The sequence below is a fragment of the Eutrema salsugineum genome, unplaced genomic scaffold, assembly GCF_000478725.1.
Source record: "Eutrema salsugineum unplaced genomic scaffold, Eutsalg1_0 scaffold_22, whole genome shotgun sequence".
Classification (NCBI taxonomy): Eukaryota; Viridiplantae; Streptophyta; class Magnoliopsida; order Brassicales; family Brassicaceae; genus Eutrema; species Eutrema salsugineum.
The window spans coordinates 399,204-414,943 of record NW_006256812.1 but is presented as its reverse complement, the minus strand read 5'-3'; the positions used below and the strand labels follow the sequence as shown (position 1 = coordinate 414,943).

At 36.0% G+C, this 15,740-nt stretch overlaps 4 protein-coding genes and 1 pseudogene across 5 annotated transcripts in view; 2 read left to right on the top strand and 3 right to left on the bottom strand.

Annotated features, from left to right (window-relative positions):
• LOC18015503 overlaps positions 1-2,767 on the bottom strand; it is a 3,351-nt gene extending 584 nt beyond the window's left edge. The window contains 3 exon segments of the mRNA XM_024154964.1: positions 1-637; positions 1,471-2,008; positions 2,125-2,767. The exon segment at positions 1-637 is cut by the window's left edge and continues 149 nt beyond it. Of these exon segments, the coding sequence (XP_024010732.1) occupies positions 1-637; positions 1,471-2,008; positions 2,125-2,588 (1,639 nt within the window). The 5' untranslated portion in view covers positions 2,589-2,767.
• A 684-nt stretch (positions 2,768-3,451) lies between these two features.
• On the bottom strand, positions 3,452-5,759 carry LOC18015502 (protein N-terminal asparagine amidohydrolase). The gene is made up of 9 exons (XM_006397554.2): positions 5,599-5,759; positions 5,175-5,357; positions 4,985-5,049; positions 4,807-4,906; positions 4,661-4,699; positions 4,390-4,569; positions 4,107-4,285; positions 3,825-3,944; positions 3,452-3,739 (listed from the first exon to the last, which is right to left on the bottom strand). Exons 1-9 carry the CDS (start codon positions 5,665-5,667, stop codon positions 3,634-3,636), a joined length of 1,041 nt encoding a protein of 346 aa, XP_006397617.1. The 5' UTR covers positions 5,668-5,759; the 3' UTR covers positions 3,452-3,633.
• Positions 5,760-6,019: 260 nt separating this feature from the next.
• Positions 6,020-8,001, bottom strand: LOC18015501. The gene is made up of 2 exons (XM_006397553.2): positions 7,861-8,001; positions 6,020-7,706 (listed from the first exon to the last, which is right to left on the bottom strand). The coding sequence occupies exon 2, from the start codon at positions 7,469-7,471 to the stop codon at positions 6,221-6,223; it is 1,251 nt and encodes a 416-aa protein (XP_006397616.1). The 5' UTR covers positions 7,472-7,706; positions 7,861-8,001; the 3' UTR covers positions 6,020-6,220.
• A 2,183-nt stretch (positions 8,002-10,184) lies between these two features.
• On the top strand, positions 10,185-11,106 carry LOC18015500. Of its 2 annotated transcripts, XM_024155117.1 has the most exons (2): positions 10,185-10,347; positions 10,459-11,106. In XM_024155117.1, exons 1-2 carry the CDS (start codon positions 10,199-10,201, stop codon positions 10,940-10,942), a joined length of 633 nt encoding a protein of 210 aa, XP_024010885.1. In that variant the 5' UTR covers positions 10,185-10,198; the 3' UTR covers positions 10,943-11,106. The 2 variants fall into 2 exon arrangements, with proteins under 2 accessions (XP_024010885.1, XP_006397615.1); XM_006397552.2 differs by having other exon boundaries at positions 10,185-11,106.
• LOC18015499 lies at positions 10,970-13,783 on the top strand (annotated as a pseudogene).
• The last annotated feature ends 1,957 nt before the right edge of the window (positions 13,784-15,740 follow it).

Sequence of the window (15,740 nt, the reverse complement as noted above, 5' to 3'; positions counted from 1 at the left end):
GAATTCTTAAGGATGTTTTACCTGTCTCTTGCTTGCTCCTATTACTAGTATTGTCATTTGATGAATTTGTTTTCGACTCTGTCTGTTTCTGTTTGTTCTTCCCTTTGCCCATCTTGGTATTGTTAGCTATAACCGCAGCATCAGCAATCTCTTTGTTGGCCCGTCTCGAGCTTCTTACACCAGTCCCAATGTTCTCTTTCTCCTCTGATAATGTCTCTTCTTTGGTCTCCTCTTTTTGGCTAAAGCTTGACGATGATGGAGAAGCTTTAGCGGAAACAAAACTTCTCCTCTTACAAACGACAAGAGCGGCTGAAGATTTCTGTCTTGAAAGAGACGATTCTGATGTTTCAGCATCTGCTTTAATACTAGTCATAGCTGATGCTTCCTGGTTTATCAATCTGGGACCAGATTTTCCGGTCTCTTTCCTCATTTCTTCAGAAACAACGGCTCTTAGTTCATGAGCAGCTGTTGATTCTGAGGAAGATGCAGGGAAGAAGACAATGGCGTTTGTGAAGAGAAGCTGTAAATCTCTGTAAAGAGTGAGTCTTGAAGACTCGTAGGATCCTTGCTTCAACTTTCTCTGTATTGTCTCAATGTCCAAATGTTGCTTAACCAAGAGCTTGTAATCTTTAGTCTCCTGCGTGTTAAATGGACTTAAGAGGTTAGAAATAAATATAGGCCCAACTAAAAGCCTACAAACCGATAGGCCTCAAAGGAAACTTAAAAAGTTAGCGGTGAGACACGACAAAGCCATGCTACACTAACAGCTGCCACGTGTCTTAGATGATGTAAAACAAAAAGACAACGATGACCACAAAAGAAGTGGGTTGGTAAAAAAAAATTTTTTCCCTCTCGACCTTCATCGTCCAATAAAATTCGAAAATGGACGTTAAAATAAAGAATACAAAAATGTTGAGATTCCATATTAGAATACGGAATATCGTTTCAAATATTTAAGATTTCTAAAGGAAATTTGTAAGAAGATATCGTTTCTTTAATATTTCCTAGGAGTAATATTTATTTCGTTTTTTGTTTTCTTTCTTTCTCCATTCTCCATTTTACAAAGAATGTAGTTTTAAAATTTTATTTTTGTTTTACAAAGAGTGTTATTTTATATTTTAAACAATATTTTAGTTTTGATCCTATTGATTTAATATTTTAATTAGAAAAAAAAGTTATTTAATATATTAATAAAAAACAAATTAATATTTTTAATAGTTTTCTTAATAAGTATGAAAAATGTGAGAATGATATTCTTTATAAAACGGAAGGAAGGAGGGAGTATGGTTTTAATTTATCTAGATGGAATACTATTAAATAATAGTTTCTGTAACTACTAATTAGGTTTGATTTTCACTCACAATGGTAAAATAAACGAACAAGAGAAAAGAAACGCGTAATGAAGAATTAATTTAAGATTACTATATGAAGAAATCGAAGAAAATATGGAAAAATAAGATATTTGCATACCTGGCTCCGAAGCCGGCGTTCGAACAAAGATCCACGCGGATGGGACCGAATCAGATCAAGAAGACCTGTCAACGGCTGTGATTTACTCGCCGCCGATCTAATCTCGCCGGCGCCGCCTTCGTGATTACTCTTGCTGCCGGCACTGAGTTTCCGTCGTTTCCGTTTTCTTCCCGACGTCCCCGTCTCGCCCAACTCGCCCGAGTGACTCGCTTCCGATCCTTCCTCCGCCGCCTCCACCTTATAAACCGGATCGGGATCTGGATTATTATCACCTGAGCCATCGCGCGTCGGACTCGGTTCGTCTCCGCCAACTCTCTCGTCTTCTCCGGCTATTTTCCCGCCGGAAGCTGTTGAGTTAGACTCGTTCATGGACCTGTTTTCCCGGTCAGACTCCTCCGCCGTGGAAACCGCCTTTTCACGGTGTTCTGATTCAGAACCGTCGTTTCCCGATCTCTCTCTCTTACTCTCGTTTTCTAGATCTGGTTTATGGTCACCCTCTCTCTCCTCCTCTAATTTCTTAACCTTCAACTGAAGCGATCTAGAAAACCAGAAAAAAAATTTAGAACGGAGAATTAAAAAAAAATGGTCAGACTCAGATCCGTCCAGAAATCGACGGAGAGAGAGAGAGAGAGGTAGAGATTCCATGTCCCGTACAGTATCGAAACATCGTATTGTTGAACCTCACGCCGGAGCTCCGCCATACGAAGGCTACGTAGCTGTTCAAGCCAAGGGATATTACCGATTCTCTCTTCCTCCTCCGCCGCCGCATCGCTCTCACCGCCGGCGGATTCCTGAAAGCGACGCTTGAGATCTCGATACTTCTGCCTACAATTATTAGCGGAGACGAAGACGGCGGAGATAGAGCTCCGGGATCGAACCTCCGTAGCGACGGAGTCCCAATCACCAAATCCGTGTCGTTTAACGGCGCATGCCAATAACAGCTCTTCCCACGTGCCCCATGCTTGGCTCTTGTGCTTCAGATCAGTGTCGTTGTTGTTGTTGTTATCGTTATCTTCCTCACCGATATTGTTATGATTATTGTAATCATCACTGCAAATATAGTCGTTGTTAGTGTCGTCGTTCATGCTATAAGATCCCGCTTCCTCTTCCTTCGTCATCCTTCCATAATCTTTTTGTAGAGACTCCTCTGCCTCTCTCTCTCGCAAACAAAAACGCTCGCAACTTTAGGGATTTTTATTCCTTTTTTTTCTTTCCCCTTATTATTATTGTTTTATATTTATAATTTGTATTGTTGCTTTCTTGTCTTCCTCGCTCGCTTATTGTTTCGTGCTTTTCCCTCTCAACTTATTAACATACAGTGTTTTTTCGATTGCTTAGTGAAGTACATGATTTTCTGCGATGGACATGTGTGGTAATTAGGGTATTCAATTTAAAGCAATCCAATATTTCGATATCTCAATATATATAAATATTATACGGTGTTCCTATATCCAAGTAATGACGTTTATATTAAATCGAAAAGTGGATTAAGCAAGTTTAACCGCAGCTTTATGCTTTGACCCATTCCCTTTTTTCGACCATTAGGGCAAACGATTTATTTCTTAAGTTAAATATTATAGTTTGAGACCCAAAAAGCGAGCCCGACCCGGTTAGGCTTCGTTCAAAATCTTTCGGAAAGAAGGTATGAAGCAAAATTACAGGTATGCCCCTCGTTGGTTACTATAAATGGAATTTCGTTTTTATGTCATGTTTTATTGGTGAAAGTTAGGTCGGACTACGTTCACGAATCATGCTAGTGTAGTATTGTTCAGTCAGGATAAACCAAGCTAATCGATCTAAATCTGAGAAGTCCTAACCTAGTTTGAACCGGATCGAATCATGTAAGAATCTTGGACTAAGATTCGTGTCGTGTGGAAAGGTCCGATCTGCAATTGGAATGACTAATATCTATGGGCCTCAACATTTAGGCCTACTAGACCGGATCGGGCCCACGTTTTAGCACAGTAGTATATATACACAGTCAGTCCCAAAGTTACAACTTATTACCAAAAACCTCGTGTTCCAAGAATCACACACCACAGAAGTTCTTAACCATTTACAGAAACTTGGATCCTTTCCGGGTGCAGACAATTCCATTAAATATGCAACTAACTTAAATGTGTATACATTAACCGTTGTTTCTGGCTATATTTTCGGAGAAAGTCAACATTTTTTCCAGCTTCCATTGGCAATCCTTTTAAACACATGTGGTTGTCTCCTTGGGAAGGTTTTGCTCCATTCTGGATATGTTAGTAAATAGTTCCAAATCCTGAAACACAAAAAAAGGAGAATACGAATCACCTCTCTCTGTGTGTATTAATCTATTGAATTGAAGCTTGAAAAAGACTAGTAACCTTCTTTCATTGTCTATGAAATCTGGACCTTCAGCAGAAGGTGAGGTAGAACAATTAGCGAGAATTTCTTCATCAGGAAGCTGATTAAGTTCCCAAACATATTCAACCAGGCGCATTGTCCTGTATTACAAAACACAACTCATTAACTCAATTGTACATAACTGCAATGGAGCAAATAGAGTTAAGTACTCTAAACTAACTCTTGTGAGGAAGAAAAATATCACACAGAAAGAGGGCAACAGGAAAGATGGAAGAAGAAAACAAGCGTTTATTTGTGTTTACCAGCAGCATGGTGCAATGATGAATCTATCAGTTTTTGTGTCATATGTGTCGAGTAACTTCCCCTTCCAGCTAGAATCTTCGAATGATGCTGAAACACGAACTCTTCGAACAATCTCATCCGGACATCTCGAAGTTCTGTTGAAACTGGCTGGGAAAATTGAACCGGTGGAGGTATTCATCTGATAAAAAGGTTCCCACAAATAATACGTCTTATTTAGCTAACTTCCTAAGACTGTGGAAGACAACAAAAAGGGTAAATGGTGGAAGCATCAGAAGAGCTAACCAGGCATCCATTAAAAATGGGGCACGTGTTCGCTTGAGCATCCAACTTGGTATTATGCCCAAGAATAAAGAGGGTTTGAATGTGAAAGTTTTCTCTTCTCTTCTGCAGAGTTTCTACTAATTTGCAACACAGAGGGAAGGAGTAACCCTCTGGTTCGGCATAGTCACAATCATTAGCATTCTGCATATAACAATCAATACATTCAGCTTAAAGACCATTCTACAGCTGAGTACTAACTAGACTGAGAAATATAGAAAACCCTGGTGCTCACTTTTATGTCGACATCTTCATAACCACCAACCATATGTACCTGCATACGAAGCCCCATGGACACTTTCAAAAGGACTCACAAATATAAAGAATGTGAACGATTAACATAAGCTTAAAGACACTTAGCACTCTAGGGAGAGATAATACATCAAACTCGGCATTTTCGTCATCCTCTAAAACCAATGGTAACATCTGGCTTATCCCCAAGTCCACAACTTTTGGTGAATCGATATGTGCAATAGACGTGCTGCAGTTTCAGATGACCACAAATATTAAACTAGAGGTGAATGCACACTTTCATGGAATATAGAGGATCAGTACTTACATTCCAGATTTCCTGTTGCGGATAACAAGGCCTACGCAAGTTGTTGCTTCATCGGTGCCAACAAACTTCTCATCAATAAAAACAATTGGACAAACCATTAGAGAACCAAGAACACTAGAGTGGCTAAGAAAGTCATTTCTATGGCGACTAACTGTAAATGTAACACTTTTAAGATGAGGCAACAACATACATCGACGAGCGCTGGATTCACAACAGCAAATTCTCTTTGGAATACGTAAACATATCTGTCTTTTGTTGAGCTCTCTGTATCCCTTTCACCGAAAGAAACCTTCCGTTCTTCGAGATTCTTAAAAGAATCAGAAGCTGAGATTATCGCAGGGTGACTCATTACATCAAGAAGCAAGTTGCTTTCCTGTTCATCATAGAATTTGATGCACAGATTAGCCATTTTCCATATTGCAAAAGGAAGAATCAACTATTCAACTGGCTTTCTATGCAGAGTAAAGAAGAAATATATTCAAAAATTCCAAATTTACAACAAAAAATGACAACTTGTAGAACCACATTACCACCATATAAGCAAATCTTAGTTAAACCACTAAATAATAGAGATTCGTGAGAGACGAGAAAAAAACCGGTGCAAAGAAACCTACCTGGGATGAAGAAGACAAAGACGATGAGCTATTCTCATTTAGAAACGGAACGCCACCAACGTAGATCATGATCGCCGGCGAGAGAGAAAGAGCTTCAACGGCGGCGACCACGAAAGAGAAACAATCGCCGATGACTTTAGCGAGAAAAGCGTTGAACTTTTCCAACTAGTTCACAAGTAGCAATATGTAAACCAGAGTGAACAACTACTTGCCGTTTCCACTTTCTGCCTTTAAAAAGCGCGACGTTTCTATCGCAGCTAATTGCGAATCTAGCCATAATGTCTTTGTCATTGACAAATATAACCCATAAAATTAAGAAGTTGTACATGCTAATTACTTAAGAGAGTTTATACTTTATAAAAACGACTTTTATGTGAATCTTGAGTTTTTGACTTTTGAACTTGAAACCAAACACTCCAAGAAATAAAATTAATTTATTTTCCTCAAAGAAAAACCAAAATTATGATATCCAAAGTCTCAGAGGCTAGCAGAAATTACAAGTACACAAGAATGTACATATTCAGACAATTCTAAGGAGGAAACAAGACAAGGTCACATGAGCTTTGCAATGACGGAGATTCAAATCGACGGTGCTTCAAGATTCCGGAGACGATATTTCATTTTACCTCAGCCTCCTTCTAGACCTAGTCCGAGGCCCATTGTTTACATCTTCTGTTCTTCTCCTAGACGATGAAGCAAATGTAACAGCTTCAGTAGGATTAACGCTTTGGCTTCTCGTCGCAATGGAGGAGCCAGGAACAGCAAACTCACTAGGTGATGATGAACCAGCAGATCCGAGCCTGAAAGAAATCGTCTGTGAGGCATTGTTACTTCTGTTTCTCTGAATAGAAGCTCGTACCGCAGGTGAAGGACCAATCTCAGCAATACGAGAGGATCTACGACGGTTTCTCCTCAAACTAGTTGTGTCAACAAAGCTATCAACATCAAAAGCAACAACATCATCATCAACAAAAGGCGACATCTCCGAGGTATCGACTACAAGACCCGGGAAAGAAGCATACGGTGATGGCAAATGAGGAGGCAATAACCTCAAAGGTCCAAAAGATGGATGATGTTGCTGCACACCATTGGTTATAATGTTGGTGAGACCGAATTCATCTCCTTGCGCTAAAGCTTGTAGTCCTATAGAATCAATAGTTCTTCTGATATGCTCGAGTGTTTCATGCGCAGGGATCAAAGGAATCGAACGGTTTAATATCTTTTGACGAACGCTTTCCACTCTTTTAGCATTAGGCCTTGGAGGTAACAAAATACCACAATCCTCAAGCTTAGGTTTAGTAGTATTATGATCAGAGGAATCATCTCCATTACCGTAAATCGGAATCACCTCGGTGTCAGTCACTTCTCCATCACAAACCGGACATTCTTTGATGTTTAAGTAGATCAGAGGAAGCTGATAGAAGCAACCCCAGCAGAACAAATGACCACAGCAAGTCAAAATCGGATCTTCTGCTTTCTCTAAACAAATGTTGCAATCAAAGTATCCACCAGGAACAGAGCTTGTTTTCTCCATGTTCAACGCCTTTGCTATCAAATACGTCTTGTTCTCGCCGTTTTCTACAAGTCTCTCTCTAGAACGCTCATGTATCACTCCTGCGGTGGAATCTCTATGTTCGTTAGGCGGCACCGAAGGTGGTGCTGGTGCTGGTGCTGGTGGTGTTTCTCGTTCCCTGATTCCTGAAATTATTGCTTCGAGCTGTCTTATGCGTTCTTCGATCCGCTCGTGAGCAGTTTCGAGCTCGTTTAACCATGGGGGAATCTCTGTTATCAAACCGGTCGGTGACTCGGAATCAGAAGATGGCTCTTGATTCAGATCAAGATCCATTGTCTCTCCTTGAACACTGCTCGACATGAGAGCTCAAAGCACCAAAAAAATAATAATAAAAAGTTTGCTCTTTTCTGCACAGATCAAGCAGAGTTTCTGAATTTCCACAAACGTCGCTTAGCAAAATGGGTAAAAAATCAATCTTTACGTTTCCGATCCATGGATGAGAGATCCTATCGATTCTTCTAAAATCAATCGATATCACTTAAAAAATCATCGAATTGGAACTTCCCCAAATCCCGCAATTAAGCAACGCATGCATCTGTAACAGAGCCCACACAAAATGTAAAAAAATCAACTTCGAACTAAATTTTCCCTATCGAAATTCAACAAAATATGGTTTCACGGAACAGATAATTGAGCGAACGATCGAAGAAAACAGAGAACTTTTTGAAGTTTGAAGAAAAAGAGAAGACCTTGGAGAGAGAGAGATCAAAACAAGCGGAGGATGACGTTGATTTCGAGGGCGGTGGCCATGATCGGTGGTGGCGAGAGAGACCGATAAATAAATAGAGGTAGAAAATAGGTCTGGATATTTAAACCAAAAACTTATGTCTAGGACATATGATTTTCTTAGGACATTGATTGTCTTATATATTTTTTAATCTGGAGTTTTAAGGTTTGCGGTTGCGTTAGTTAAAATGTTAAGCTTTTTATATTGGAAGCAAATAAAGATTTTGCTCCAATAGTGATAAGAAAAACATTTTATTGGATAATTTACCTTTTAAGAACCAAATACAATAAATTTACAAAACGCACAAAATTACAAATAAACAATTGAAGCCTTAAAGTTATTAGTATCACAGTCTTTAATCTTTGATGACTAATTCCGTAGTTATAATTTAGTAATATCATCAATTTTCATATCTGTGATCAATCATCTGTAACTTTAAGTCAATAATTGTTTTTTTTTTTAATGTGTACTTATATTTGTCTTAATCAAGTAAAAGAAAAATAGAAAAATAATTGTCATTTATAATAGCTAACACACAAATTAAGATTGTATAGAGAATTTTGTCCTAACACTTCACCAGACTTTCATTGCGTTCAAGCAATATATATTAGCAAATTGTATATTATTCACTTTTAATAGATAGCACAGGGCCCTGCTATATTTTGTTTTTAAAAAAAAAGTTTCGACCATATGGATAAAGCTAGCAGGAAAAGATTAAACAATTTCTGTTTATTTGAAGTGTTCAAATACGTTACCTTTTTGGTCAAGTGTTCGAATAAAACATAGTAATCAGACAGAACATTGAGTAAATATATCTTACGACAATCGCAAAAGGCAAAGTTAAATCGAAAGATGATCTGAATACTCAAGATCTTTAGGATAAAGTTAAATCAAGTCCGGAGAACAACGTAGAAAGCAAGGACGGTTCAAATCCAGCAAACACCGACGGATCAACGGAAGCAAAAACCAACGGATCGAACCCGAGAAACCAGAAAATGAGGATGAACCGGATCCATCAACGGTCCACCACCGCCCATTCTCAATGGTCCGAGCAAATCAAGAAGCTGAGAAACTTGGCTTGGCTTTTGCGGCGTATTGGTTACAAGATTACTAATCATCTAATTAATCAAAGGACTAATCACATGACTCGTAGTCGGCGCCACCAAAGGGTGTGAATTCTTAATAACCGGACTAGGAACATTAACAAACGGCGTGGTAGCGAATTAGCGATAAACTGCGGTTGCATCCGGTTTAGACCATGTTGAGCCAAATTGTTGGAGTAGCTAGGTTTTCTTCTAGCACACAACAAATGAACATCGTCATTTTTGGTACTTAGGAGTTGGAATCAGAGAGTATAGATGGTTTTGGTCAAAAGGGTGTCTGATTTTTTTAGGTAATTCAGAACATTTTAGGTGGATGTGGAAATTACAGGGTTTACATGTCTATGAAGGAAGATTGAGGAGTTTTAGCTTGCAAACCACGCAACAAGAGGAAGAAGATTGAGAGACGAGTGGAACAGTGGATGTGGATGGCTGAAATGTCGAATCGAGTTATCTAGTTTTGGCCTTCCCATTGTTTTGCTGCATAACTGGTTCAGAGGGATTTTGCTGAGTTATAAAATGTTATCTGTAATTAGGTACGAAAACTGTTATAAAAAAAAGTACGAAAACAAATATTTCGACGACTTCGAAAGTCAACTTAAGATTGTTGATCAAGTCGTTACCCACTTGGATTATATAGAAAACTCAAGTATCGACGAATTCTACTGCTTTGTCACAATTTCAATTTTCTAATAATAGCCTAGATTATTATTTTTTTATTATATAAATCATGTTTTGACAAAATGCACTTGTTGCATGATGCATACTCCATTTGTCCCTGCTCTTGATATGTATTTAACAACCAAAAATAAAATAATTATTGATTTAGTTATTATAAGGGTCATTGAGAAAACAATTAGTATTGTTTACACTGATCTTTTTGTGTATTAGTACTTAATTATGATTTTTTTGCGATGATTGTTTTTGTACACCGAAAAAAATAGATTACTTAAAATGAAAATATAATAGCTAAAACATCACTTAATATGATATGGAAAAAGTACTTTATAATAGTTTAACTTTAGCGTCCAAATTGTGCAACACTAATGTCAACTGTCTTTATATTAAGCTACAACTAGATGAATATTAAATAAAAAACTCAGAATTATTTAACCAGAAATAGAAAGCATAAGTGGTTACATATTTTGCTATTTATAGTTTGTAAAGGCTTCTCCCACTTAACAACTAAATCCATACACAATGGCTTCAAAGAAACCGGTTAATCGCCCATCAGTGAGACACCCAAGTCACAATCATCCGCTGCGAATCTTTAAAGCCCAAGACGAGGATGAAATCATCTGCTCTGGATGCGAGCTTGACATGACCGGACAATCTTTCAAATGTACAAAGAAAGATTGTGATTACGTCTTGCACAAGTCATGTTTTGACCTACCCGGTGAAACCAATCACAAGTCTCACTTAGACCACCGTTTGACCCTGCTCTATTCCCCACCATATGGTCACTCTTACACGTGCGACGCCTGTGGTGAATATGGATCCGGATTCACTTACAACTGTTCTGAGTGTCAGTACGATGTTCATGTCGGATGTGCATTTATCCCTGAAACCGTGGAGCGCGAAGATCACGAACACCCACTCACTCTACTTTACAACACACCGTGCAAAGGTCGTGAGGATGGTGCGATGTTCATATGTGATGTTTGTGAAGAAGATATGTCTGAGAATCTTTGGGTTTATTACTGCAAAGAATGTGATTACGGGACACATGTGCATTCTTGCAAGGTTTATGAAGATCATGAGCCAAAGAAAGGAGGAAGAGGTGGAGAAAGAGGAGAATCGAGCTCTGCGGCTTCAAGGATGAAGTCGTTGATGAAGGCTCAAGATGAGATGGCGGCGTTGCAGATCGAGGCACGTATTAGGAACAATACTAATAATGCTATACTCGATTTATGGGATGAACCAAAGCGGAGATATTATTGGTGATCAAATTATGATTATCAGTTTGATGCAATGACGAAGCTTGTGATATATTGTTTTTTCTTTGGGAATTTCGTTTGTTTGTTTGTGTGAATTATTGCAACATTTCTTTTTAATGAAGTTCATTTTAATTGTTATTCGATGTCAAAGAGTAATAAGTTGATTGATCTCATATTGAGTTTATTACATTTACATATTTGAAGAAAGGGTGGTTATCTTGAAGATTATTGAGATGTCCTCCAGTCGACGACTTTTTTTGCAATGCTATCGAAAAAGTCAACGATTAGATTGTAGGATCAAACTTCATTGGATTATATGATCAAACGATTAGGTTGACCACGTATTTGTGTTCTGCTAGAATTTCGAGGATATACTTTTTTAAAAATTAGAAAAACTTTAAGAAAATATCCCTCCCAAACATATAGATCTGTTCTATTAGAAATGATAATTGGCCTTGTTATTATTCTCTAAAAATTGCATTTATTAATCATAAGTCAATAAAATTTTGCATATTTTGTAATTTTTATTTATCAACATCTGGACGAATCTATGTGACTACAACAATTAAAGTGTCCAAAGGGGCAAAGGGAAATAATCTACTTAAAAGAACATTTTGCACTTTTTTAGATTTGTTTCGCTTTTAATTAAGAGAGTTTGTTTTATTAATGAGGAAAAAATATGATATTGAAACTTTATTGCGTAGATTAGTTAGTTTTTCTTTTGCATTTATCTTTCGTAAGTATATATAAAGCATTTGACCCCAAGCCAAAGAACGTGAAGCACTTCAAAAATTATTAAATTCATTTCGAATAGACTTTAGGTCGGATGATGGGAAATTTTGTGCTAAGCATTTTGATCATAGCAGCAATATTAACCAGAAGCGAGTGCTCCAATACTCAGGATGCTGAAATAGATCTCTCCAATACTCAGGATGCTGAAATAGATCGACTTCTAAAAAAACTCAACAAACCTGCTCTTAAATCCATCAAGGTTAAGTAAATTTGTGAGTTTACATTAAAACTACAACTAAGTACATTATTTCATTTTAATTTGCTAGTTTTTACTCCTAAATGTGTATGTTGGATATACTTTGTGTAGAGTCCAGATGGAGATATCATAGACTGTATTCATATGAAAAACCATCCAATTTATGATCATCCTTTATTTCAAAACCATACGATTCAGGTCAGAAAAGCTAATTAATTTTTTTGTTACCATTATTTATTATTACTTATTATTTTTATAACATGAAGTTCTAAAATTATGGTTCATAGCTTTTAAAAATAAAAAATCATTATTTGATAATCTATATATAAATTGTAAATCATCTTTCCAGCTTTCCTGTAGTAGTATACACAAACTCAATTAATTACACCAACATAACACCATTGTAAATAGTTAAACTAACTGCGTTTTGGTCATAGTTTTTTATGTTTGATTTGCTATTTTGTTTTAACATTGTTGTGCTGAAGTTGAGACCAAGTTCTTTCCCTAGAAAACGGAACAATGAATCCTCAAACACCCGGAAAAATTCAAATATAGTAACTCAACTTTGGAGAGCCAACGGGAGATGTCCCAAAAACAGTATTCCAATCATTAGAACGAGAAGAGAAGATATTCTACGAGCAAAATCGATAAAAACTTACGGAAAAAAGGATCCTAATAGCTTCCCTCAACCTAAATCAGCCAATACACCTAGTAGCAATTTAACACATGAGGTACATATATATATATATATATATATCATCATTTAATCAATTAAAAAGTCATCATTTTTACCTTACTATCATATTTGTATCTTGTTTTTTAATTTCTTATATATACATATATGTATATATAGCACTCTGTATTGGTCTCAGTAGGAAGGTTTCATGGAGCCAAGGCGACTATAAGTTTATGGAAACCTTATGTACAAAAACCGAAAGAATTTAGCCTAGCACAAATATGGCTTTTGGCTGGCGTTTCTTCTGAAATGAACAGCATCGAGGCTGGTTGGCAGGTTCTTAGTTTGTTCTTATAAATAAATAAATATATATATATATATAATCTTCTATATTATTCTGTTTTTATGGTTATTTATTAGGTGTACTAAGATTTTTATGGTGATGACAACCCAAGATACTTTGCTTATTGGACTGTGAGTTAATTTATATAGTTTGTCTTTGTTTTTGTTTATGTTTTAGTTTTGCCATTGTTTTGTCAAATTATTTACTTACAATGTCAACATTTCTTTGTGTTGATTGGTAACATCAAACAGGCCGATGGGTACAAGGACACAGGCTGCTACAATCTTAAGTGTCCAGGGTTTGTTACTGTCAACCAAGATTTTGCCCTAGGTGCAGCCGTTAGTCCTATTTCTAGCATCGATGGTGATCAATATCATATTCCCACATCTATATGGAAGGTTAATAATTCAAGTTAACTTTCATCATAAAACGTTAACAAGTATTCTCTTATAAAAATAATAAGATATATTTAAACTATGAATAATAATTTGTTATACTATTATATTGTAGGACACCCGTTCAGGACATTGGTGGTTGAAATTTCATGACCATATATTTGTTGGGTATTGGCCTTCCTCTTTGTTCAAAGATCTTAAAGATTGTGCGACCAATGTGCAATGGGGAGGAGAAATAACAGATGCTAAGGATGGCTCACAACATACAACAACGCAAATGGGCAGTGGACGTTTTGCAGAAGAAGGATATGAAAAAGCTAGTTATTTTAGGAATATTGAGATTGTTGATGAGGGTGAATTTATGAAACCACCAGTGGGACCGTTTCCTTTTATGACTAAAGAGTATCTATTATATAAAGAGTGAGTTGAGTCTCACAAATTTGACACCTAAGCACTCATCCTTTTGACACATCATCTTCTAAATAATTATTAGATTTTTATTATTTAATAATTTTTAAAAATCTTTTCGTAAATAAGCATTAATTTATTACTTAAATCATTGAATTCAGTGATAAACATACATTTATTAAAATAATTCTCCTAAAAAATGTGATTCATTTTCCTTAAATTAACTAATGTATATATCTTTATATACAAGTTATTTTAGTTAGATTACTGAACTAAAAAAAATAGGAGCAGTCATAAGAGGTCGAAAGAGAGAAAAAGAGAAATAAGAAGAAAAAGAGAGGAGAAAGAGTCGTGAAAGGAGGAAGAAAAGAGTAGAGAGGACAAGCCGTGAGTAGGAGAGGGAGAGAGAGGAGGAGATTAATGACAAAGAAAAAAAAAAGAAACAGAGAGAGCACATAAACACGAGGAAGGAGAACAAGTGTTAGGAAATCAGAATAGATGACGTCGCAGAGAAAGAATGGACCATCACCACCGCAAAGGAGAAGAATTAAGAAAGGTATATCTGTTTGTGGAAGTAAGTAAAAAAGGAATCAAAGCAAATCAGAATGACTATTAGATACGAAATCAGTTACTAACTCAACAGAGAATCGGCGATGACCTATAAAAGCTTTTGATTTCTTTATTTCAGTAGACATCAAAATATCCATGCGAAGGCTAAGCAGCCACTATACAATGTTCCTTTGCAAGGAGACCGCCAATGGGGGTCTATATTCTATGAGTCTAATTGTGATTATGTGTAGAATATACTAGCTGGGTCAATAAGTAGCAGTGTTATTGTATAGCTTAAGAGTTCTTTAATTATAATTTACCAAAAGTTTATTTATTTGCTTATAATATAAAGTTTATGTAAATGTTTATGAATATGTATGACAGTTTGTTTAGCTAATTAATGGTTAAAATAAAAATTCTACTAATCATTTTAATACATTCCATAGAAATGCTTATAACCTACTAAACAGAGGTAAATATATTTTACCATGTTCAAAAAAAGAAAGATTGTTGAAAGTTTGACTCCAATCATGTAGGAACTAAATGGAACAAAATATGAAGAAATGAGTAGTAAAATATTATCGTTTAAAGAGTCTATTTGAGTGTGTGTGTGTGTGTAGTGTTTAGAAAAATTGGATTAGGATTGTGTTTTGGTGACTTCATTGGCAAATGTTATCGTATAATTAGATTTTTTAAGAAAATTACAAATCCAAAATACAAAAAGAATCTTCAAAGTAGATTTAGAGTAATATTTTAATAATGCAACGATAATTTTTAACAATGTGAAATAAATAACAACTATATCACTGTGGTTAAGAGAGAGCTCAGAAGTTTTTATAAGAGTTGAGAGAAGTGAGCAAAACGTGATATAGTTTAAAATATATCAGTGCATTCGTGTTAAACTATAGATTTTTAGAACAATTTAATATTTAAAAAAATATTTCTATTTTTAAATATGTACAACAGAAATAATAGATTTTTACGCAGTATTAAGGACACCAATTTGTTGTGAGATTTAAAAAATACATTACAAAAAAGACCCGCGTGTATACGCGGATATTCATCTAGTTGTTACAATATCAAACCTGCTACTGATGTTCATTGGGGAACTTACTTTTTTTTTGGTGGTCCTGGTCGAAATCCTAAATGTACATGAATTATGTTATTTAGTACTATTATATCATATGATATTGTGGGATATTGCAAATAAACTTTATAAGATTTTAATCAGATAAGTATTAATTTTAAGTGATTATTACTTTACTCCTCACGTCCTTTAATCAAAAGACTCATGTATATGGAATTCATGTACATTTTACTATTTTAGAATACATTTTGTTTCAAAATCAGAGAGAATCATAATTTGTGCTGGAATCGAGATGTCAAATTATTTCAAATATGGTTTTGGCGCCATAATTAACAAAATCACAAAACAGAAATCTTTCA

Coding starts and splice junctions, on each gene's coding strand:
- LOC18015502 (XM_006397554.2), bottom strand. CDS start 5,667: ATGATCTACGTTGGTGGCGTTCCGTTTCTAAATGAGAATAGCTCATCG. Junction 4,907..4,984: donor CGCAACAGGAAATCTGGAAT/GTAAGTACTGAT, acceptor CTGAAACTGCAG/CACGTCTATTGCACATATCG. Junction 4,286..4,389: donor CCATTTTTAATGGATGCCTG/GTTAGCTCTTCT, acceptor CCTTTTTATCAG/ATGAATACCTCCACCGGTTC.
- LOC18015501 (XM_006397553.2), bottom strand. CDS start 7,471: ATGTCGAGCAGTGTTCAAGGAGAGACAATGGATCTTGATCTGAATCAA.
- LOC18015500 (XM_006397552.2), top strand. CDS start 10,199: ATGGCTTCAAAGAAACCGGTTAATCGCCCATCAGTGAGACACCCAAGT.